General features: G+C 37.7%; 1 protein-coding gene across 1 annotated transcript in view; it reads right to left on the reverse strand.

Annotated features, from left to right (window-relative positions):
* The window catches only part of FAM81B (family with sequence similarity 81 member B), an 84355-nt gene that overhangs the window by 31562 nt on the left and 29417 nt on the right, over positions 1 to 23376 (reverse strand). The window contains exons 4-5 of the mRNA XM_027838497.1: positions 19812 to 19930; positions 475 to 604 (exon numbers count right to left, since the gene is read on the reverse strand). Of these exons, the coding sequence (XP_027694298.1) occupies positions 475 to 604; positions 19812 to 19930 (249 nt within the window). The remainder of the gene's footprint in view (positions 1 to 474; positions 605 to 19811; positions 19931 to 23376) is intronic.

Consider the following 23376-nt stretch of genomic DNA (forward strand, 5'->3'; position numbering starts at 1 on the left):
ATTTTTTTCTTTTCTTATTTTGTATTTGTTTTAATATTTAAGTTTATAATTTTTTTCTTTTCTTACTGTGTATTTAAGTTTTAGTGAAAAAACAAAATAAATAAATAAAAAGTTGTTGGAGCCAACATTAAGAACTCCTGGACTAGATGTTGTTTGAGGTTTCTTCCAGCTTTAAGAAGTCTATGATAGATAGTGTGTTATCAATATATAACCTATATAAAGCTTGCATAAGAACTTACACATGTGCTGGATTTAACCCCTAAGAATTGTCATTCAATAATACTTGTATTATACTCTTTGGTTCCCATAGCACTTTGGGAGGTTCCAAAGGAATCAAATAGCTATCAACATGGCATCCAGCAACATACCCTCTGGTTTGAATAGGAAGCTTCTTGTCCAAGCTGACATTTTGATGAGGGGACTATAGCAGGAATATGGAAATGAAAAGCCATTACTCCATTTCTTGCTGCTTACCTTCACATCTATGGTCTTGGAAAAAGTTTCCAGAATGGACTTGAGCGTTTGAATGTCTTTCTCAACTTTCTGGTGCTCATGCCTGATGACATTAATGTCTCCGGACAGCTTTGCAAGGCTTGCATCACACCTGGTAGCAGAATGGAAAAGATAAATATCAAAATGCTCCTAGAATCAGCATCAGCCCTGAGTATTAGAAGTGAGTAAGTTAATGGTGGTTTGGGTGGTGAATCTTTTCAATACTGTACTGTCTCAGACTGAGGAAAAAGAGGGGATGAGGGAGTGAGGAGTGTATGTATCTATCTCCTGCTCCTTCCTTTTCCTGTCTTTTTCCTTCTCCCTATGGAGGATGAATAAATGCTGTGCTGAGTTAAATGGGCTAGATTGAATGAACTTGATTGAAGAAAATGGGCTGGATTGGTGAAAGCTGAGGTTTTCAGCTCTCCAAATTAGACCAGGACCTCAATTTTGGCATGATTAGCAAACAGCAGCAACAATTTTCAGCCAGATATTCACTCACTACCAGAGCCCAGGGCAAAATTGTAAAATAGGCAAAACTCATTTTTGTTGTCTTCATGATCTTTTCCTAAACCCTAAATCCTCCCTCCTCCTCTTCCCCCATTTTTCCCACCTTCCCTTCCACCCCCCATATCCCAGACACCCATGGTGCCCTCTGGCTATACAAATTCTCTCATCCCACCGAGGCCTAGCTTCCTTATGCTCTACCATGCATTTTTCGTATTTTTTCCCAGCCCAAATCAATATTCCTCCTTCCTGAATGGTTTTACCTGGGCTTTCTTTAGTTGACTGCCTGTACTTTCTAAGAGGACTTAGTTAACCTAATGAATTTCTAATTGTTGGAATTCATGGGGAAATACTTGTGAGCAGGAAGAACGTCTTCCTGTGACTTGTTTTGCCTCTTTTCCTCTAATGAAGATATTGGATTTGAAGTCAGAGGGCCCAGATCCAAATCTTGGCTCTGCCATTTACCACCTGTGTGACCTTGGGCAAATACAAAAAATTTTACTTTTATTTATTTAATTTAAATATTTAATTTTATTATGAATGCAAGAAAAATCAACAAATATGAGCATTTCAAAATACAAAGAACAGAAAAAAGAAACCTATGTGTAAAACTGTGAACTGTAATAATAGAGGTTTTTAAAAAAATAATAACAATAGCTCATGTTTATATAGAGCTTATTATTATCACCATTTTACAGAGGAGCAAACTGAGGCTGAGAGAGGTAAAGTGCCTAGACTAGGGTCATACAGCTATGTGTGTGTATACACACACACATATGTGTATGTATGTGTATATATGTATATTTCTATATATTTATATCTGTATCTGAGACCAGATTTGAACTTAGTCCAAGTCTGACTCCAAGTCTAGCACTCTATTCACTATATCACCTAGTTTCAGCAACCCTCTGAAGGAGGGGTTATAATTCCCATTTTACAGAATAGTAAACTGAGGCTGACAAAGGTTGTGACTATCAGTGTAGGCTATGGGGCTCTCCCCTATATATACTCTCCTATCTAGAAGGGAACCATAATAGGGAGCTAGGAGGGATGGTTGGTGGTGATTGTCTCCATTCAAGGGTGTTTTGTCTGGTTTTCTTTTCATTTTTTTCTATGAACAATAAACTTTATGACCATAATGAAACTCCTCTATATGTCTTCAGAGATAGAACTTAATATAGGCTCTCTGTTAAGTCTTAGGACAATTGGTCTCATGGGTTCCCTTTTGTCTTTATACCCTTCTGTGGTCTTCTCCTTTATAACAAACATTTGCTCAGAATGCAATAAAAAAATCATCTTATCTTTACGTGGAGACTAAACCTATTATAAAATTTTGGAAGGAAAATCAACAAGGTTTAATGATTTTAGGGGAGCAGGAGGTTAGTGGTAAGACACAGGAAAAATGGCAAAATTCTGTCCAAATGAATCACTCCTTAAGTGGGTCAGTGAGCCAGACAAGGCTCAAACTGCTCATGATCATATTCAGTTCCAAGAAGCAGTGCCCTTCACTTGCAATTGTTTCACCGTTTGTGTAAGTCCACAGCCCCAGAGTCCCTATCTTTCTCCTCAGAGCTCAAAAGTTCATGAGTGGCTCTGGCTTCACCAGATCCTTCAGTCTTGACTCTAGCCAGGAAAAACTACATTGTCCATCAGCCTCCTTACTTATAAAGGGTTATATTAGAGAAGTCTGAACATAACTAAATCTCTGAGTCTATGAATGTATTAAAAAATTACTTAAGAGAGTGAAATATTTCATGGAATAGAGGCTCAGCCAGATATGATCAGATTTCACCTTTAAAAAACTTTTGACCAATATTCCATTTCATACCCTAGATTAATATTAGTGCATGTGCACATGCATGTCTATGTGTGTGTGTGTGTGTGTGTGTGTGTGTGTGAGAGAGAGAGAGAGAGACAGAGACAGAGACAGAGAGACAGAGAGAGAGACACACAGAGAGAGAGTTAGTCTATGGATCCCTTCTCAGAATAACGTTTTTAAGAGCATAAAATAGATTACAAAGGAAAACAATTTTATTGAAATATAGTTATGAAAATGTTTTTAAAAAACAACTTCATGGGCTCCAAGAACATCTGCCCTACATTAGATTAGGCCCTAGTAATAGTCACCATATTGAGGCAGAATTTAGGAGTTTGCAGGCTGAAGGCTAACTAATGGCCAGTGGGGATATGGTAGCTTTAGAAAGTGGCTATTTCCTTGCATATGCCCAGAGAGTTTTTAATGAGGCTCCATCTGGTAGTTCAAGTAGGTCACCATCTGGTGAGAAATTCAGATATTTCAGGTATTGCACTCAGCTAACTAAATTTCTTGGCTGGATAATTAATGCAGTGTTATGCTGTCTCCCTGTAGTTTAAGGAAGGTAGTACTTCAGCCAAAGAAAAGTACCATGCCTGGAATTCACTACCTCATCTCCTAATGCTATGTAGGCACCAGCTATAGACTATATTACAATCTAAAAAGAATTAAAATTGCATGTGAAGCAAAGGGCAATGGAAAGATCCATATGAGTATGAATATATATAGACTATATATGGAGAATATATACATATATATAGAATATAGAATACAGAATATTACCAGATGTAAGTGTGTAAGAATTGGAATAAGGGACATTATTTAGGAAAGATATGATCAGAGGATGTGATAACAGATAAAAAAAAAACTGAGTATTGCATTGCAGGATTAAAACTCAAGAAGGGTGCCCTCATCTGAACTTCTACAAGGAGTGACCACTAATTCAACCTGGAGTCACTAGACAGACTTGAATCACATCTCTGACATTAGCAGGTTCAATATGGACAAGTCACTCCAATCATCTGAGTCTTAGTCTTCTAGTTCATAAAGCAGACATAATAATATGCTACCTATCTGAGCAGGTGTTGTCAGGAAAGTGCTTTGTAAACATTAAAGGACTATTTAAGAGCTATTATGATTCTATGGAGTATTAAATATTTCTTTATGTTGATGGTTTTGGCTGCCACGATTATCAAATAATATTTTTTGTGCACTGCATTTACATGATTTTGTGTTACATGTGCTTTTTTCCCCTAATCCTTCTGACATCCATGCATTTCCAAAGTGGTCTTTTTCATGGATTGCCTCATGACTTGTTGCTCTCAGGACTATGTACCATGAATGAGGTGAGAGGGTAAGCTTTACCTAGACAACTGATCCAGGCATCTCCCTAGATGGCCATGGCAAGGAAACTGCTAACAAGAACAGCCAACCTGACTGTGAGTTGAAGCTAAAGGTCACTAATATCCCTGCCATAAATATTTTTTTCTCTGCCTTTGGTTAGTTGGAAGACCCATATTTAGATTTGTTTTCATATAGTTAATGTATGCATTCCAAACACAGCATAAGAAGCAGTTGCCTCAGCTATGATAATAGCCATCATACTTCTCTGTTGTTTGTGAAAGTTGTCATGGTTTGTTAAATATTGCAATTATCTCTCCCTTGACAGATAACATCTGATGCATACTGATCTCACTATTCCTAATTGATAAAGCCACTGTATGTATGGTCAACATACCTCTCCATATTCCAGAAGAAAAAGTAGGAATATTTTGAAGGTTGCTGACCTCTGTGACATTCCACAGGATCCAGAGGGTCATATATCGATTGCTGAAAGGGACCTTAAAGGTCACCTGGTCTCTCATGTTAAAATCAGGAAAAAACTGAAGCCCAAAGAGCTTAAGGGTTTTTTCCAAGATCACAGTAAGTGTAAAACATGGATTCCAAATTAGGTTCGGTGACTCCAAAGTTCAACACCCTTTCTACTGCACCATGCTGTCTTCCTATATAGCTCTTTCGATAGACATAATACTTTTAATTAAGGCATCAGTATAATTTGCAAGGGGCAGCTAGGTAGTGCAGTGGATAGAGCACTGACCCTGGAGTCAGGAGAACCTGAGTTCAAATCCGGCCTCAGATACTTACTAGCTTTGTGACCCTGGGCAAGTCACTTAACCCGGTTTGCCTTAGCTCTTCATCCACAAAATTAGCTGGAGAAGGAAGTGGCAAACCTCTCCAATATCTTTGGCAAGAACATCCCAAATGGGGTCATGGAAAGTCGGACAGGACTGAAATGACTCAACAAAATAATTTGTAATGGCTATTTTTGTCTTCATACTTGCTTTAAGAACTATACTGGAAATGGAAGAATTTGTGTGTGGTCCTAGGGTCTCGGGTTTATGATTCCTCTCAGTTAATTTCAATGAGTCGGTAAGCACCTGTGACATGCCGGGCACTGTGCTAAGCTCTGAGAACACAAGAAAGGCAAAAGACAGCCCTTGCCCTCAAAGAGCTCACAGTCTAATGGGGGAAAGACTATATGCAAAAGAACACACTATATACAGGATAATTAGGAAATGACCAACAGAGGGAAGGCACTAGAATTAAGAGGAATTGGGAAAGGCTTTCTGTAGAAGGTGGGATTTTAGCTGGGACTTGAAGAAGCTATGGAAACCAGTAGATGGAGATGAGGGGGGAGAATATTCTGGGCATTGCAGGGATAGTCAAAGAAATTGTAGTGCTGAGAGATGGAGTGTCTTTTTTGTGGAACAGCCAGGAAGCCAGTGCCACCAGATTAAGGAGAATGTGGAGAAGGGGGTGGGATGTAAAGTGTAAGAACACTGGAAAGATGGGAAGGGACAGGTAATGAAGGGTTTAAATGCTAGAGGATTTTATATTTGATCCTGGAGGTGATAAGGAACCACTGGAATTTACTGAGTATGGGGATGATCTGTGCCTTATGAAAATCACTTTGGTGCTAAATTGAGAATGGACTGGAGGGGGGATAGATCTGCCTGTGGCAGGCAGATCAACCATTATTTTTATTGCAATAGTCTTGGTGTGAGGTAATTAGGGCCTGAACCAGTGTGGGGGCAGTATTGGAGGAGAGAAGGGGGCATATCCAAGGAATATTGCAAGGGTGAAATGGAAATCCTACTAACATGTTGGAGTGAGAGACAGTGAAGAGTCAAGGATGACACCTAGATTGCAAGGCAGAGGTGCTAATGGTGGTACCTTCAACAGCAGTAGGGAAGTTTGGGAGAGGGAGAAGTTTTGGGAGGTAAAGATAGAGGAACTAGTTGCCATTCTTATGTATAGGTAATAGATGATACTCCAATAGTAAGAAAAAACCTGTCTTTACATGTTCACCGTTTCCTTCTCTTCATACTGGAAAAATTGACCCATGGAGAGTTAGGAAGGAGGTCTAGAGTCATTTAGACCTTTCTCATCAGCAATAAGAAGTGGTGTCTTATTTCATCCCATTTTGTGGGCAGCTTTCTGTCACATCCCATCTCTACTATTAAATATTGAGCCTATTTGATAAAATAAAATCTTTTTTCTTTGCATTAAATAAAAATAATCAACTTCATTTCATTGATAACAAAATGCTCATTGGAAATGTGTATATATAGGTGGCAAAAAGATATGAATTAAGTTGTGTGACAAGTCCATTAGTCACCAGTCTGGCAAAAATGTAGGAAAAACAGAAGTGAGGAAGGGTAAAGTTTAGCCAAATGAGAACTAATTCTATTCTAACACAGAGGGTTACCTTGTCATATTTTTTTAAAGCTTTGGTTAAAGAAGGGAGAACTTTAAAGGGAAAGTGAGCTAGTGTCCTCCCTGGCCCAAGAGGGGGACAAAATTTTTTTGAGATACTAAGGTTAAACTACTGAGAGAAAGGAGAAGATTGGAGGAAAAAAAGATTTTGAAAGATTTGAAATGATGTGATTCTATTCATTTCTTGGCACTTTTGAACTTTATCATCTTGTTTTAAACATAAAATGATATTCAGAAGGAAAATAATAGGTTTGCATGTGTCCTTGTGGTTTGAGAGAGGAAGTCGATTTTGGATACGTCCATGCACTGCCACTGAATTGAATAGAATCATAGGTTTTGATTATAAACAGATATTTGCCGTCAATCTGCATGGTAACAAATTGTATCATTGTTGAGCTGCACTGTTGGAGGGAGTCCTCCCATCAGATGAGGTCACAGCTTTGATGAATGACTACATGGGTAGTCCTATTTATTCTTCATAGAGTCTCTGAATCTCAGAAGGTGAAGGAACTGCAGATTCCAGCTAGTCCAACCTTTAACCAATCAATAATCCCTTTTACAGCATACCTAATAAGTGGTATTCTCTTGAGAAACCTTACATTTTTGGTAAACTCTAATTGTTATTCAGTCAGTAGGTCAATATTTGTTGTTGTTCAGTTGTGTCTGACTCTTTGTGACCCCATTTGGGGTTTTCTTGGCAAAGATAGTGTAGTGGTTTGCCATTTCCTTCTCCAGGAAACTGAGGTGAACAGAGTTAAGTGACTTGCCAAGGGTTACACAGCTAGGAAATATCTGAGACCAGATTTGAACTCAGGAAAATAATGAATCTTCTTGATTCCAAGGCCAGTGCTTAGCTACTGTGCCACCTACCTGCCCCTGTGCCATTTAGCTACCCCTGGTATGTCAATAAGCATGTCAAACATTTCTACGTGCCAGACACTGTATTAAATGCTGAAGATAGAAAAAAAAAAGACAAAAACAAAGTCCCTGTTCTTAAAGAGCTCACATTCCAATGGGGGAGACAACATGCAAATAACTTTATATACAAGATATATACAGTGTAAATGTAAGTGAATATTAAGCACTAGGTGGCAGCCGGGGTAGAAGAATGGGAAAGGCAGCTTGAATAAGGAGAGATTTGAGTTTTGTAGGGGGCCAAGGAAGCCAGCAAGGAAAAGGTGAGGAGAGAAAGCATTCCTGGCATGGAGAATAGCAAGTACAAAGGCTTGGAGATGGGCCACAGAGTGTTGTGTGGGAGGAGCAGAAAGTCAGTCAGTGTAGCTGGATTGTAGAACGTGTAGAGGGGAGTTAAGTATAAGAAGACTGGAAAGGTAGGAAGAAGCCAGGCTGTGAGGGAGTTTTTGTGTTTATGATTCCATCTTCCACCCATTGCTTGTAGTTTTGCCCTTTGGGACCAAGCAGAGCAAATCTAATTCACATGACAGCCCTCTTACTCTTTTCCTCTCTCAAACCACAGGGACACATGCAAACCTATTATTTTCCTTCTGAATATCATTTTATGTTTAAAACAAGATGATAAAGTTCAAAAGTGCCAAGAAATGAATAGAATCATATCATTTCAAATCTGGTAAGTAAGGGCTCACCATTGTTTGGACTGTGACCATGTGATGTGATGTAAATACGTTTTTCCTGGTGACCACCTCCCAAGGTAAGATGATCATTACCTAATCCATCACTGCATTCAAGAGGGATGAAATCACGCTAGGATCCCAAATGACTTTTATAATTTTTGGAAGAAGCTACTGGGTGCAGTGCAGTTAAGCAGTGAATACAAGCAACGCGTACTTTGTCTAGGTCAACTGAGTGTCCCTGTTCATTCCTGTTGGATCAGTCCTGTTGGATTGAGGGAGAACTATGAGCTTCTGTTTGGACTTTATCAGATCTGAATCTGGTCTTTATCTGATCTGGAATTTGCCATCAACTTATGTCTCTACTGAGAGATTTTTAGTTCGGTATAATGGGAAGAAAGGACTTGAAGTGCTCTAACATTAACTAGCTGTGCGACCCAGGGCAGGTCACTTAGCCTCTCTAACACTTTCCTTTCTCCATCTGCAAAATCCTTCACTTTGCATTTGCTGCCCAGCCTAGTTTCAACTCCATGGAACAAGAGCCAGGTAGCCCCTTGTGTTCGCCTCTCCTACTTTCCAGCCATTTGTGGGTTGCTTCCCCTTTTGGATTGTAAGCTTGTTGAGGGCAGGAACTGTCTTTCTTTTTATTTATTGTATCCTTAGTACTTAGCACAATGTCCAGTGCATCAATCCAATGTTGATTGGATTGGATTGTAAAATGGGAATGACACTGCCTACACTACATACCTCAAAGGTTTGCTGTGGGATTATACACCTTCAAGTACTATATAAATAAATAAATATACTGCATGTATTTATAAATTATTATTATAATTCAGTGGCTTTTTACTTAAGTAAAGGGATTGCTAATCTTGCTGGGTCCTAATATAGGTGTTGCTTAAACATGAAAAGGTGACAAATATCAAAGGTTGGTTAAGTAAGCACTTTATATACTGAGAGCAACTCTTTAGCTTAAATAACTTTTCAGTCATGGTTAGAACAGCTCATTCTGGACATGAAGTGGATTGCGACTTCTTGGGTCATTCTGTGTCTGGACAAAGATGTCTTGACAAATACAGGATGGTCCATCACTTTGTCACAAACCAATCAGGCAGCAAATACAAGGAAAGAGAAAATTTGGTTGAATTGGAATGACTTGTGAATCAGAAATCACTCTGAGAAATGAAGATCTCATTGAATTTCTGGGATACTGAAATCAACCGGCCAACTTATTGTGTGGACTTTTCTAAATTAGTCCTAGCCTCCTTTCCAGGGTTCACCCACTTTTCATCATTATATATGCTGTCAGCTCAGATACAGTCCTTCTAAAGTTTCTCAATTAGCATATGCATTATTTATGAACAATTGCATGATTTGATGGAATTTGTTGTTGTTGAGTCATTTTAGTCATATCTGACTCTTCGTGACCCCATTTGGTTTCTTGGCAAGAGACTGGAGTGGTTTGCTATTTCCTTCTCCAGCTCATTAGCTGGAGCCTCAGGAAACTGAGGCAAGCAGATTAAGTAACTTGCCCAGGGCAATACAGTTACTAAGTATCTGAGGCTAAATTTGAACTCCGATCTTCCTGACTCCAGACCCAGATCTCTATCCACTACATGACCTAGCTGCCCTTTGATGGAATAGGACATAATAAAATTTTACTGGGGCTATCAGAATGCTGGTAATTCAATAAAATATTTAAACATTTGTTAAATTATATATAAGCTACTACCCTAGGCACTGAGAATTAAAAAGTAAAATGTAGATCCTATTTCAATGATTTTATAATCTAATAGCAGAAAGACATATACACAAATAACAAAGACAAAGGGAAAATGGGATAAGTGAAGAGAATCCCTAGCAATGTGCTATGAGAAATTTAAAGATAAAGAGAACTCGCTTGTCTGAAGGTTAAGGAAGTTTGTTTCATGGAGAAGGTGGCCCCTGATTTGGACCTTAGAGAAAGATAAGTATTTTAACAAGAAGAGATTTCTTCAGGAAGGTCTATTTTGAGCATTGAGAATAGTAGAAATGAAATAGTAGAAAAGAAAAAGGCTAAGGTGAGATTGGGGATGGACAATAAATCATAAGATGCAATAGTAGTTTGTGGAGGTATGGAGGGGGCCAGGGTCAAGAGAAGGTTTTGGTTTTTGTTTAAAATAGAAAAACCCTAAACATGTCTGTGGGCTGAGCCAGCAGAGCAGGTCTAAGATGTGTGTCTGGCCAGACACACAAACTCACATTCTTCCTCCATCCCTTCACCTTCCAGGAAAATAAAATCACGTCTCTGTAAACCATAGCAGATCCTCAAGTATAGTTGTAAGCATTCATTCATTTGGCATACAGTATAGCCATAGACAATTATCCTGAGTATATAGCACATATGTGGTCACATAGCATATAACATCCACATTAGAATAGCATGCAATAAATATGTGGCACATGCAAAAACATAGTATATAAAATCATATAACAGAGTTTCATGGGTTTCTACATTGGTAACCTACCCTGTTATTGCTACTAAAGCATCATAAGTCACCCTGGTCATACTGAATAGTCCTCAAACTTCCACTTGACCTGCTCTTCCTTTTGCATCCTTGGTATTGCCAGACCCCTTGTCTTGTAGTCCTAATCCTAAACTCACGCATTGCCCAGGTTGTCTCCAGCCCTCAATGGATTGGGCTCTATAGGTAGCCTCTGTTTCCTTGGGATTCCACAGCTCTAGCAACAGGCAGGAAAGAAGTGGTACCTGGGGGCAGCCTGGCCTGACTTCCTGACCCTTAGAAGGGTACCAATACGCAGTTTCCTTTTTATCCAATTCTCAATCTGTGCCCTCTTTCCTACAAAGCAACTAGAGTCCCTCTGCAATGTTGGATGGGTTCTTTTTTGTGTGTGAAGCAATTGGGGTTAAGTGACTTGCCCAAGGTCATACAGCTAGTAAGTGTCAAGTGTCTGAGGTCGGATTTGAACTCAGGTCCTCCTGATTCCAAGGCTGGAGCTCTATCCACTGTGCCACCTAGCTACTCCTGGAGGGTCCTTCTTAAAGCCTGCTTGACTTACTCTCCATTGATACTGTCCTCTTGATCACTCCAAAGTCTGACCAACATATCTATGGACAAAAGGTGGATCTTTGCAGGTCCCCTTGTATTCTTTGGGGAAAATTTTCTAGACTGCCAGATCACTCAATCTTTCAACTACTTGTCAGATTTTTTTTGTGGGGGGGAGGAGTCATAGATTTAGAACTGGTTGCTGGAGTAAGCTCAAACCAGCTTGCAAAAGTCAATTATTAAAATTTCAGTAAGAGCATTTACACCCAAGAAGTCATCAAACACTATAAATGAGGGTGTGATATATTATTTTATTGATTGTTTAGACTTAAGAAAGTGATGGAAAAACATTAATAATGCAGTTTAAACTCAAAAGTGTGATGTGGGTAATCTTCTCCTCCTGTCACCCCAAGCTGGTTGTTAAATATTTACCAGCACAGCTCCTGTTTGGAAGGAACCTTAAAGGTTAGCTGGTTCAACCTCTTCATTTAATAGATAAGGAAGTGAAACCCAGAGAAATGAAATATCTTGCCCAAGGCCACCTGTCTAAATATTTGTGGCTCTCCACTGTTCCACTATCTGAAGACATAGAAAGTATTAGCCTTGGGAAATTGATGATGGGAATGCTTTTAATTCCTTGATAGTTATCTTGAAGTATGTTTAAGATGTTTTTTGCTTTGTTATGATGTCATATGCTTTAATCTGGCTTAGTTGGGGAGATTCAATGGAAATGTGGCCTTACTAGCTATAGAATGAATGCCAGGCACCAGTAATTTGGGCAGGGGACCCAGGTGGGACATGGAAAATAGTGAAGATTGATTAAAGAGTGAATTTGGTAGATCAAGGAAGCTGATCAGAGGCAATGAAGTCTGGTGGAGGGGTGAACTTTAGAAAAGAGAAGAGACATCTCTTCCTGTGAAACTAGAAGGAAAAAGAAGACATTGAGAAGCATATAGAGGACAAATGAGAGAGCTTGCACCTTTGCCTTAGTCATATCAGTCAGGAACGAAGGAGGCAGGCCATCAGCTAAAGGGAAGAGCAAAGACCTGGTAGAGTTAGGGGCTTGAGGAGAGAAGAAGGGATATGGAACATTTCCTGGGCACTGTTACAGAAGGTTAAAAAGAAATGAATAAAAAGATTGCTGAGCAGCACTGAGTGAATAGTTGAAGTTAGGTAGTATAAATCTGTTGTAGGCCCAGTCAGCACAATTCTGATTTATCTCCCAGAAGCATTAGGCAATTTAAGAGTAAGATTGGTGGAGGAGGATGAGAGATGGAAGATAGTTTTCTGGTATTTGAATTTTGACTCAGCTCCACCAACGCAGTTGTACAAGGCAGATCAAAACATATCACCACAGATAATAGAGACTTTGTAAGAAGGCCAGAACTTTGATCACAGGGGAATAAGCTCAGCTATTGATTGTGAGAACAATTACAGGAAAAATAGAGGTGAACCCATAAGTTCAGAGTGGTGCAAACGTTGTATCTTCTTAGACGCTTTGCTGAATAAACACTTTAGTCAGCAACTATTGTTGATTCAGAGTAGATGTGTACACAGGAGGGTAGGGTACTTTTGGTCTATAGAGACTGTTGGGAACTTGAGAGAATAGGCCTATTTCTGGTTTAGGAGAGCTGGTGACTGGGATGAGAAATTGGCTAGCAAGAAAGTCATACTCTAGGTTCCCAATGTCCTACTACTATCCATTGTTAGAGGAAACAGAGGTCCTAACCGTATTCATTAGCCTTGGAGGAAGAGGAAGGAAAAAGAGGCTAGAGGCCAAGAGGAATCAGCTACAACAGCAGTGGTTGTGATACCCAGGAAGAGGAACAGGTTGAAGAAGGCATCTATCTCATCTCCATAACTCCAACTCAAAAAGCTTTTGCACTAACAGAATCGGTGCTACTAGAATAAGAGAAACTATCAAGTAGGGGGAATTATTTTTGCAACAAATATCTTACAGTGCATTAACTAGGATATCTAAGGAACTGAAACAAATATAGAAAATGAAGAGCCATTTCCCCAATAGATAAATAGATACAAGATATAAATGCATTGTTTTCAAAAGAGTCATAAACCATCAACAATTATATGAAAAAATTATTTAAAACACTAAGAAAGATGTGGATTAAAATAAATTTGATGTTCCAACTTACCCTTATCAAGTTATAAAACTTCCAATCATTCAAGTTTGAATCTTTCCATCACTCTCACAGTCAATAAGTTGCTAAATCTTGTCATTTCTACCCTTACAATATGTTTGGATCCATCCCTGCTCCCTGCTTTCCATTCAAATGGCCACTACCCTAGTTCAGACTCTTATTAACTCTTAACTACCATACTTCACACAGCTGCCAAAGTGCTATTTCTATACTGTAGGTTGGTTTTTTTTTTTTCTGTACTGAAGATGCTCTAAGGGCTCCCTATTGTTTCTAGAATCAAATACAAGCTCCCTTTGCATTGGAAATCCTTTACAATCTGATTCTGATCTACTTTTTTCAGCATTATTACATAGATTGACTCTCGCAACTGAATGTTATTTACTTCATTTTTGTCATCGTATTCCCAGTGCTTGGTAGGTGCTAAGTAAATACTTGTTGATTGATGGAGTATGTACCTTATATTTACTTTGATTACATTTTGTATCTGTTTATAGGTATACCTTTGTTGCCAGCAATAGAAAGTATTCAAGGAAAAGAATTCCATCACAGCAAGAACTGTATTTATTGTTCTTGTGTTTGTGTCTCTGATACTGACTTCACCCCATTGCTTTATATTTACTTTGTATGTATTTTTGTATTATTAATTTGTATACATATTGTTTCCCTCCAATAGAAAGCAGATTCCTTGAGGGCAAGGACTTTCCATTTTTATTTTTGTGTCTCTAGTGCCTAGCTCAGTGCCTGGCATCTAGAATTTGTTTAATAAATGTTTGTTAAATTGAATGAATTTGTTTGTTCTCATGAAAAGTGCACAATGTGAAATAAGGGGTATAATATAAGGCATTCCCAAAGTCCTAGTGCACTTAAAAGCTATTTCAAAGCTTTGTTGTATGTTCAGCTCCTAAGAAGTAGAGAGGAAAGAATACATTTCAAGCATGGGTGGGATAGCCTGTATTGAGGGTGGGGAACCTGTGATCTCCAGGCCACATGTGGCCTTCTAGGTCCTCAAGTGTGGCCCTTTGACTGAATCCAAACTTCACAGAATAAATCCCTTTAATAAAAATATTTGTTCTATAAAACTTGGACTCAGTCAAAGGCTGCACCAAGGACCCTGTGACTTCGAGGCTGCAGTCCCCCTCCCCCCCCAGCCCTGACCTGTATGGTGAAGAGTAAGACCACCATTTTGAACTATAAGTAGTATTAAGGGGAATAAAGTGTAATAAAGTTGGATATAGAGGTTGGGGTCAGTTTGTGATTGACTTTTGATGCCAAATAGAGGAATTTCAATTTGATCCTAGAGCTAAAAGGCAGAAACTGGAGTTTACTGAGTAAGGGAGTGACATGGTCTGTCCTGTGCCTTAGGAAAATCAATCTGGCAGTCATATGGATGATAGATTGGAGTAGGGAGAGACCCCAGGCAAGGGCAATAGGAAGCTATAGGAATGGTTCAGGTGAGAGGTGATAAGGGCCTGAACTACAATAAGACAATTCATGAAAACACATTATAATACTAATATATTCACAGAAAGCCTTTATTGCCTTCTTCAATGCTAAAAAAAAAACCCCAAAATGAATAAGAATTGAAAGATTTTGCTTTAACAAAATTATTTTAAATCAAGAGCTAGCATTATATGTAATAGACAAAGGTTGAAGATATTCCCCCCCCAAAAAGACATAAAACAACTACTATAAGACATAGTTTTGAAAATGTTTATTATGTGAATAAGTAAGAAAGATGAAGGGAATAAGCATTGGAATATAAGTTAGAAAATTCCTATAAGCAGAGACCATGATTATAACTTTAGAAAATAAAAGAGAAATAATAACTAATTGTCATAATTGTATTTGTATTTGCAGTGCCTAGTGCATAGTAGGTGCTTAAATAATACGTTGCTTGTTCATTTGATTGATCCCTTTAGTAAGATAGCATGACATACATTGTCAGTATTTTTGTTGTTTTTCATTCTGACCTTAATGAATACCAAATAAAATGAGGATTTCCATACATATAATAGAACAACAAAAAATGTCTTACATGAAACTGCAAATTTCCAATATGTCTCTTCTTTTAAGTCTATAATCAAGTCAACATGTAACTTTCAAAAGTGTCCTGCTTTCTAGGTATTTTTGTATATCATTGAGAAAACGCTAAAAAAATTGTTATAAGGATAAATACGATTGAAGTAATAACAAAACATATTGACTACAGAAGCATTAGCCTACCAAGGCCTATGCTGGGCCTATAAAAGGAGACTACAAAACAGTTTTGACATAAGTAATTAAATAATTTTATGGTTAGTACAAGCACATGACTAGGTAATGTTATTATAGTAAAAAGGTGAATATAGCCTAAATTAATTTATAGATTCAGTGTGTAACAATGAAAATACCAATGAGCTACTTTAATTAAACTATAATAACACATATGGAAAATAGGCAAGAATATTAAGAAAAACTAGGAAAAAACTGATGAAAGGGGACATGTATTGTTAGATCTCAAATTATCTCCCAAAGTGCCAACTATCAAAATTATCTGGTAGAAGATTAAAAAAAAAGAAAAATAAAAATAGTTCATTGGAACAGAAGAGAAAATCCAAAATTACAGCTTCAAATATGTAAAAATTACTGTTTAATAAACCAAGCTTACAAAACACTGTGGAAAAAATTAATTTAAAAATTTTGGAGAAAATTGGATGCAAAAATTGTGTTTAGACCTCCATTATATACCATACCATAATACCACAATAAGTATCAATTTGGTCAATAATAAAACAATTTTAAAAACATATTAGAGTGGGAATTGAAAGAATGATAGAGATTTGTGTCAGTTGTGAAAAGAAAGAAAATTGTTATGTATAAAGCAAAATAAATTATTAAGAACAAAATCAATTCTAGAATATAAAAGTAAAAGGTCTTTAACAAAATATTATGTTTCTATCAAAAATATAAAAACAAGAAATAGGCTGAAGAAAATCTTTAAGGTTAATATAGCTGATAAAAATCTGACACCTGACATCTCCAGAGAACTGACATGAAATTGGTTAAGACCAATAGCCTTCCTTAGGCCCCAGAGGATAAATGGTTCAAAGATATGAACAGATAACTCTGGGAGGGAGAAATAAAACATTCTTAGCAATCACTTAATTTCTTTATACATCCCCAATAATGAGAGAAATGCAAATTAAAACAACTTTGAGGCACTGCTTGTTACTTGTCAAATTTCAAAGACAGTTAAAAATAAAATTTCATTGTCGCAGAGGCTGTGAGTAAGTAATGTTTGTGGACTGATCACTTGATAGATGCTTTTAGTAAGACAGCACGACATAAATTGTCAGTATTTTTTTTGTTTTTCATTTTGAATTTAATGAACACCAAATAAAACGAGGATTTTCATATACATAATAGAATAAAAAAAGAGAAGAGTGGACATGAAACCATACATTTCTAAGCTGTCCACCTTGCTTTTCTTTTTAACTATATACTAAATTCAACATGTAACTTTCAAAGTTGTCCTGCTTTCTCAGTATTTTTGTACATCACTAATAGAAACCTAAAAAAACTGATAGAAAAAGAAATATGATTGCTAATAATGATAAAATATATTGAATGTATGAGATGTGCACTCAGTTATACTTTTTTTGTGGAACTGTGCATTGTCAGCTTTTTTTTGTTATTAGAAAACAATTTGGTAGTATACAGTAAGAGTCACAAAAGTGATCAAACCCTTTGACCTGGTGTTAGTAGGACCATCACCTGGAGATGTTATTAAAAGGAAAAAAAATCTATTTGTACAAAAATGTTCATTATTGCCTTATTTCTAATGGCCAAAAAATTAGAAACAGCTTGCATATATAATGATTTGGGAATGACTGAGTAAATTGTGGTACACCAAATGGACTGAAATATTGTCATAAAAAAGACAAATATGATACACACAAAGAAACATGGAAAGAATGTTTATACAAAGACCCGGGGAGCCGATACAGTAGAATCAGAACAATATACATTTTAAGTATGATTATATAAATATGACAACAATAAAATCTGAAAGGTACACAGAGGAAAAAAGGATTTGAAAGATGATGCAGAAGCAAATAATTTTACTGTTATTATTTTGTTAGAGTTCATATAGGCATGTGCACATATGTGTATGATATGCACATGCCCCAGACAGATCCAACAGGACTGAGGGCATAAGCTGTGATATTCCAGGAAGAGATCAATGCATAGAAGCCTCTTCCAGATCTGACCCTAGCATCCTTTGTTGATGAATCTACAAGGAGGGAGATTTTAGTTCGACATATGCAAAATAATGTTTGATAGTGGAATAGGCTGTCTAATTAGAGAATTCTTCGTATTTGAAATCTGTGATTAGTGGCTGAGTAACCAGAATTGTCTGGGAGGTTGTGGGGAGAATTCTTCCTGCATCGGGTGAGAAGTTAGAGTAGACGACCCCAGAGGTCCTTTCTAAGTCAGATTTTTCTTTGTCCATATGATGAAATGTTGAATTAGAAATATTACACAGGATCATAGTTCTGGAAGGGACCATAAAGCCTATAGTTAGTCTGATCCTTCTCGTTTTGCAGACAAGGAAACTGAGGCCAAGAAAGTGACTAGAGTCTAAATTCAAACTCAGGTCCTCTTGACTCCAAATCTAGCACCCTTTCCACTGCACCATATTCCTAGATATTTTATAAGTCTCTTTCCATTTAGCAAAAACAAAACAAAACAAAACTAATTAAAGTTGTCTTGCCTGTATTGGAATCATGTTACTCTTAAAAGTGACGTTTTTTCTAAAATATTGTGCTGATTTGGAACTATGTCTAACAAGTTACTAAGTTGTGTGCATGTGTTTTTATGTATATGAATACGAGGCCTACACTCCCAAAGAAATAAAAAATAAAAAGAGGAAAATGATCTATACATACAAAATATTCATAGCAGCTCTTTTTGCAGTAGCCAAAACTAGAAAATGAAGGGGGTATCCTATCGGGGAATGGCTAAAACAAATTATAGGATGTGAACATGATAGAATATTATTGTTCATAAGAAATAACAAAATGGATGGCTTCAGATGAATTCAGATGACTTCTATGGACCAAAACAGAGCAGAACTAGGAGAACAATTTATAGAATGATAACATCATAGAGAAAAACAAAGATTTGGAAGGATTTTAAATTCTGATCACTGTAATGATAAACCACAAATCCAAAAGAATGAAAAGGAAATGTACCATTCACCTCCTGACAGAGAAATGACGAATTTGAAATGCAGAAAGAGGCATGCTTTTTTGGACTTGGCCAAATGGGAATTTCTTTTGCCAGACTACACATATATGTGTTGAAGTCCTCATCATTTTTGAAAAGTTTGCTTAGGTTGGAGAGTGAGAGGGTATCAATGGGAGGGAGAACATAACAAAAGAAAAAAAAACCCAAAATGTTATGTTAGTGACATTTAAAATTTTTAAACAATGTGTGCATATGTGTATGTGTGTGTGTGTGTGTGTGTGTTTTTCCCTGTAAAATTTGCTTCCCAGATTTTGGTGGTGGGCAGGGTGGCTACAAAAACGTTGGAATGGAGCTGTGAAATACTTTGTGCCACTTGGTTGATTTTTCAGGTCTTTCTAACTCTGTATCTTCCGGATTTCCTTTTTCTTTTCTTTTTCTTTTTGGAAAGAAACAAGCATTTATTAAGCACTTACTATGTACTAGACACTGTGCTAAGTGCTTTACAAAAGTCTTATTTGATCCTTACAAAAACTCTGGGAGGTAGGTGCTGTTATTATCCTCTTTTTATAGTTGAAGGAAACAGACAGACAGAGGTTAAATGACTTACCCAGGATCTCTCAACTAGTGAGCATCTGAAAACAGATTTAAGCCCAGGTAAGACTTGACAAAAATTCTATTGTTTATTTTGCTTTAGTGGCAATCTGTTGGGGGTGGGGAAATGGGTGGGGGAATGACAAGTATCTTTCACAGGCAAAGGCTTATAAGCTATCTCTTTCTTTTTTTGAAGTCAAGCAAAGCATATTTCCATGTTGGCCATGTGACCAAAAAACCCAAGAAAAATAAAGTATGTTTAAAAAAATAGGATTATAGATTTAGAACTGGAAAGAACTTTAGATGCCAAAAAATCTAACCTCCTCATTTTACTGATGAGGAAACTAGGTACTACAAAAGTGAAATGACTTGTCCAAAATCACACAACTTGTAATAAGCAGGGTTCAAAACCAGGTCTTCTGTCTTCAACGCTGGCTCACACCGTGAGTCTCTTTTCCCACCAAACCTATCTCCAGTTTAGCTTAGTTATACTAATCTGGTTACTACAATATGAGGCTTATTTGTAGAAGAGAATTGAGGAAAAAAAGAAGATTGTGACATCTAATTACTAGCATAGAAATTCCGAGCACATCTTTCCTCCACTTACCTAGCCACTCTTCCACGGAGATCTCCCATTCCATGAAGCTGGTTCTGGTTAAAACTCTGGGAAGCAAAATTACTTCCGGTTGCTGCATTGTCCCGGGCCCTTATTTGTTCTTCTAGAATCTGCGAATTTTGAGTTAAAATCTTCTTTAATACATACATACATACATACATACATGCATGCATACATACATATATATGTATATATATGTGTGTATATATATATTTGTTTTTCATGCCGCAGGGAGAGCATTATTTGTCAGCTATGCTTTAGATTCTTGTTCAGGCATATTGTTGTTTAGTTGTTTCAGTTGTATCCCTTTCTTCATGACCCCATTTGGGGCCTTCTTGGCAGAGATACTGGAGTGGTTTGCCATTCCTTTCTCCAGCTCATTTTACAGGTGAGGAAACTGAGGCAAGCAGGGTTAAGTGACTTGCCCAGGGTCTAGTGTCTGAGAATGGATTTGAATTCTGGTCTTCCTGACTTTAGGCCTACTGCCTTGTTCAGGTATGGGTTGGCCTAAATTGCTTCCAGGGTGCTTTCTGTTATCAGTTGGGTGGCCTGTTTAGGCAATATAGTTTTTTGTTTTGTTTTGTTTTGTTTTGCAATATAGTTTTAATAAGAAAAATCACCATGATAAGGAGGATAGAGGTTGCTTGAAATGAGCCCACAGTGGGTGAGCTGCATACTAAGACTTGCATCCAACTATAGACAAGCAAGTATTTTATCTCATAATACACAAAATATTAAATAAAGAAGAATAATAGCAAGATAGTGACTTATCCCAGGCTTTCTCATCTTTGAAAAGATAAGAATGAGAAAACAGTAACAATAATTGACATTTATATAGTTTTAAACTTTGAAAAGCACTTTGGCATATTATCTCATTTAATCCTCTCACCAACCTTGTGAGGTATTATTGGACTTGTTTTTAAAGATGAGGAAACTGAGGCTCAGAGAGGTTAAGCCACTTGCCAAAGATCATATAGCTAGTAAGTAATGTTAAAGGTGGGATTTGAGTCAAATCATTGCAACTCAGTTCCCGACATTATTTATTCTTTTACACTGTAGGCCCATTCTTAAATCTATTATACATTCTAAATATTGATTTAAAAAATGGTGGAGAGCACTGGATTTAGAGCCAGAAATGTGGGTTTGAATCCTGGGTCTAATATTTACCAACTGTGCAACCATGGGCAAGTCATCTAACCTTTCTGCACTTCAGTTTTCTTATCTATAAAACCTTCATTTTGCAGATAAGGGAACTGAGGCTCAGACTGCCTCCATACCCTAGGTCACAGGGTTGTTAAGGGGATCAATTAATGCAAACCAGTTTGTAACCTTTTAATGTTTTAAAACTTCAGTGAATCTGTGACCTAATTACTGTGAGCATAGGTATATATTGAACTATGTACCTATTGGTACATATGTCCATAGGGACAGATCTCAATTCATTCATGCCTTCTCATCCTTCTTAATTCCTGTATGTTCTCTCAAAGATCGTCTCCAGATTATCTACTCAACTTTTCTCTAGCCTGCTTTACATTTATTTCACAGGTACTGGGGTTGTGCTTAGGGTTACTACCTGTCATATCTGGCCTCAGACATTTACTAGCCGTGTGACTCCAAGCAAGTCACTTACATTGTGTCTACCTTACTTTCCTCAATTGTAAAATACGGATCATAATATCACCTACTTTGTAGGGTTCTTGCAAGGATAAAATGAGATAATATTTGTAAAGTGCTTGGCACAATGCCTGGCACATTGTAAGTACTAAAGAAATGTTTGGGGGCAGCTAGGTGGTGCAGTGGATAGAGCACGGGTCCTGAAGTCAGGAGGGCCTAAGTTCATATCTGGCCTCAGACCAAACACTTGACACTTACTAGCTGTGTGATCCTGGGCAAGTCACTTAACCCCAGTTGACAAAAAAAAGAAAAGAAATGTTTGTTCTTTTCCTCAACCCTTACAATGAAAAGCTCATTTTTGCATGTATGTCATTATCAGAAATACACTACAGCCACCATGTATTTTTCCTTCGCCTTTTGGGGTGAGTGTTAGCTTTGGACATTGAATGGAGCTTACTTCATGGAGAGCAGGAAATGTTTCTTTTGTGGACTTGTATCTTTAACACCTAGTCCAGTACTTTGCATATAGTAGGTGCTTAATAATTTGTTGAATTAATTCTTTGGAGATTGTGGTGCTCTAGCTAGACATTTCTCTGATAATATCCTTTACACTGTCTCTGCATAAGGTATCCCAGCCCTCTCTTGCCCACCATGTGCCCATTTATGGGTAATCTTCAATAATACTTTTTCAGAGATGACAGTATTCCATCACTCAAAGCTACACAATATCACTGGAATAATATTGATTTTTTTTAATGAGCCTTTGTTTCCAGGAGAAGCTAGGGTTCATTAAAAGAACTGTTCAATTTTCTAAAAGCAATCCAGTCTACTTTCCCCTTCTGTTCCATTATGAACCCTATAGGGGAGCAGGGGGACAGGAATGAGACTGGTGGGCTGCCCTCGATCTTAAAATCTCTCTGGGCGCAAGGGGAGGAGGAGAACTGAAAAGGTGCAATTTATCCACATTCCAATAACAGGACTCCAGACACTTCCTAGCTCTGACTCTTACTGATTAAGTGTCTCTGTGGGACTTACCTCACTGTCACTCTAACTATTCAAGCCTAGCTCAGATTGGGAAGGGAACCAGGACAGAAGGACCCAAGAAACAATGCCCCAGTATCTTGACTGAAGCAGAGCTCTAAAGGGACTCCTGCATCAATCCAGTGCATCTTCAGTGCCTACTGGTAACCTCTGTGTGGCCAGGAGATCACTGGGGGAAGAAGTCCCAAGGCTCCACACTCTTTGAGAGTAGGGACCACCTTGCTTTTCTCATCTTTCCTCCCTTCTCTTTCATGACACTGTTCTTTTTCTGGTTGACTTACTTATCTGGCCACTTCTCAGTCTCCTCTGGTGGATAATCAATTATATCTTACCTCCTGATCAAGAGGATCTCTCCCAGGGTTCTTTCCTGAGTTTTTTTCTTTTGCCCCTACACATTCTACATCATGTCACAAGGTCCCACGGCTCAACCATCACCTCTTTGCAGATAGCCCCAGATCCATTTACCAACCTCTGATGTCTCTCTTGAGATCTAGTCTCTCATTGTTAATTGACTAGATATTTCAAATTGGATGTCATCAAACTCAGTATGTCTAAGATACAACTCATTGTCTTCTCTCTTCTTTCCCATCCTAACCCACCCCTAATACAAACTTCACTATTTCTGTCAAGGACTATCCTTTCATTCACCTACATTCACAATCTCATTGTCTTTCTCAAGTTTTCCATTTCACTCATCTGCCATATCCCATTAATTTCCAAGTCTTATCAATTCTACCTCTACAACATCTGTCCCTTCCTTACCCTTCTTTCTACTCACTGACCTACGACCTTCGTGTCCTATTGCAACAGCTTCTTAATTATATCTCTGACTTTGGCCCCTCTCTTTTCTTCAAATCATCCTCTATAAAATAATCTTCCTAAAATACAAGTCTGACCATGT

The sequence above is a fragment of the Vombatus ursinus genome, unplaced genomic scaffold (genome assembly GCF_900497805.2).
Source record: "Vombatus ursinus unplaced genomic scaffold, bare-nosed wombat genome assembly UNPS02014828.1, whole genome shotgun sequence".
Taxonomy (NCBI): domain Eukaryota; kingdom Metazoa; phylum Chordata; class Mammalia; order Diprotodontia; family Vombatidae; genus Vombatus; species Vombatus ursinus.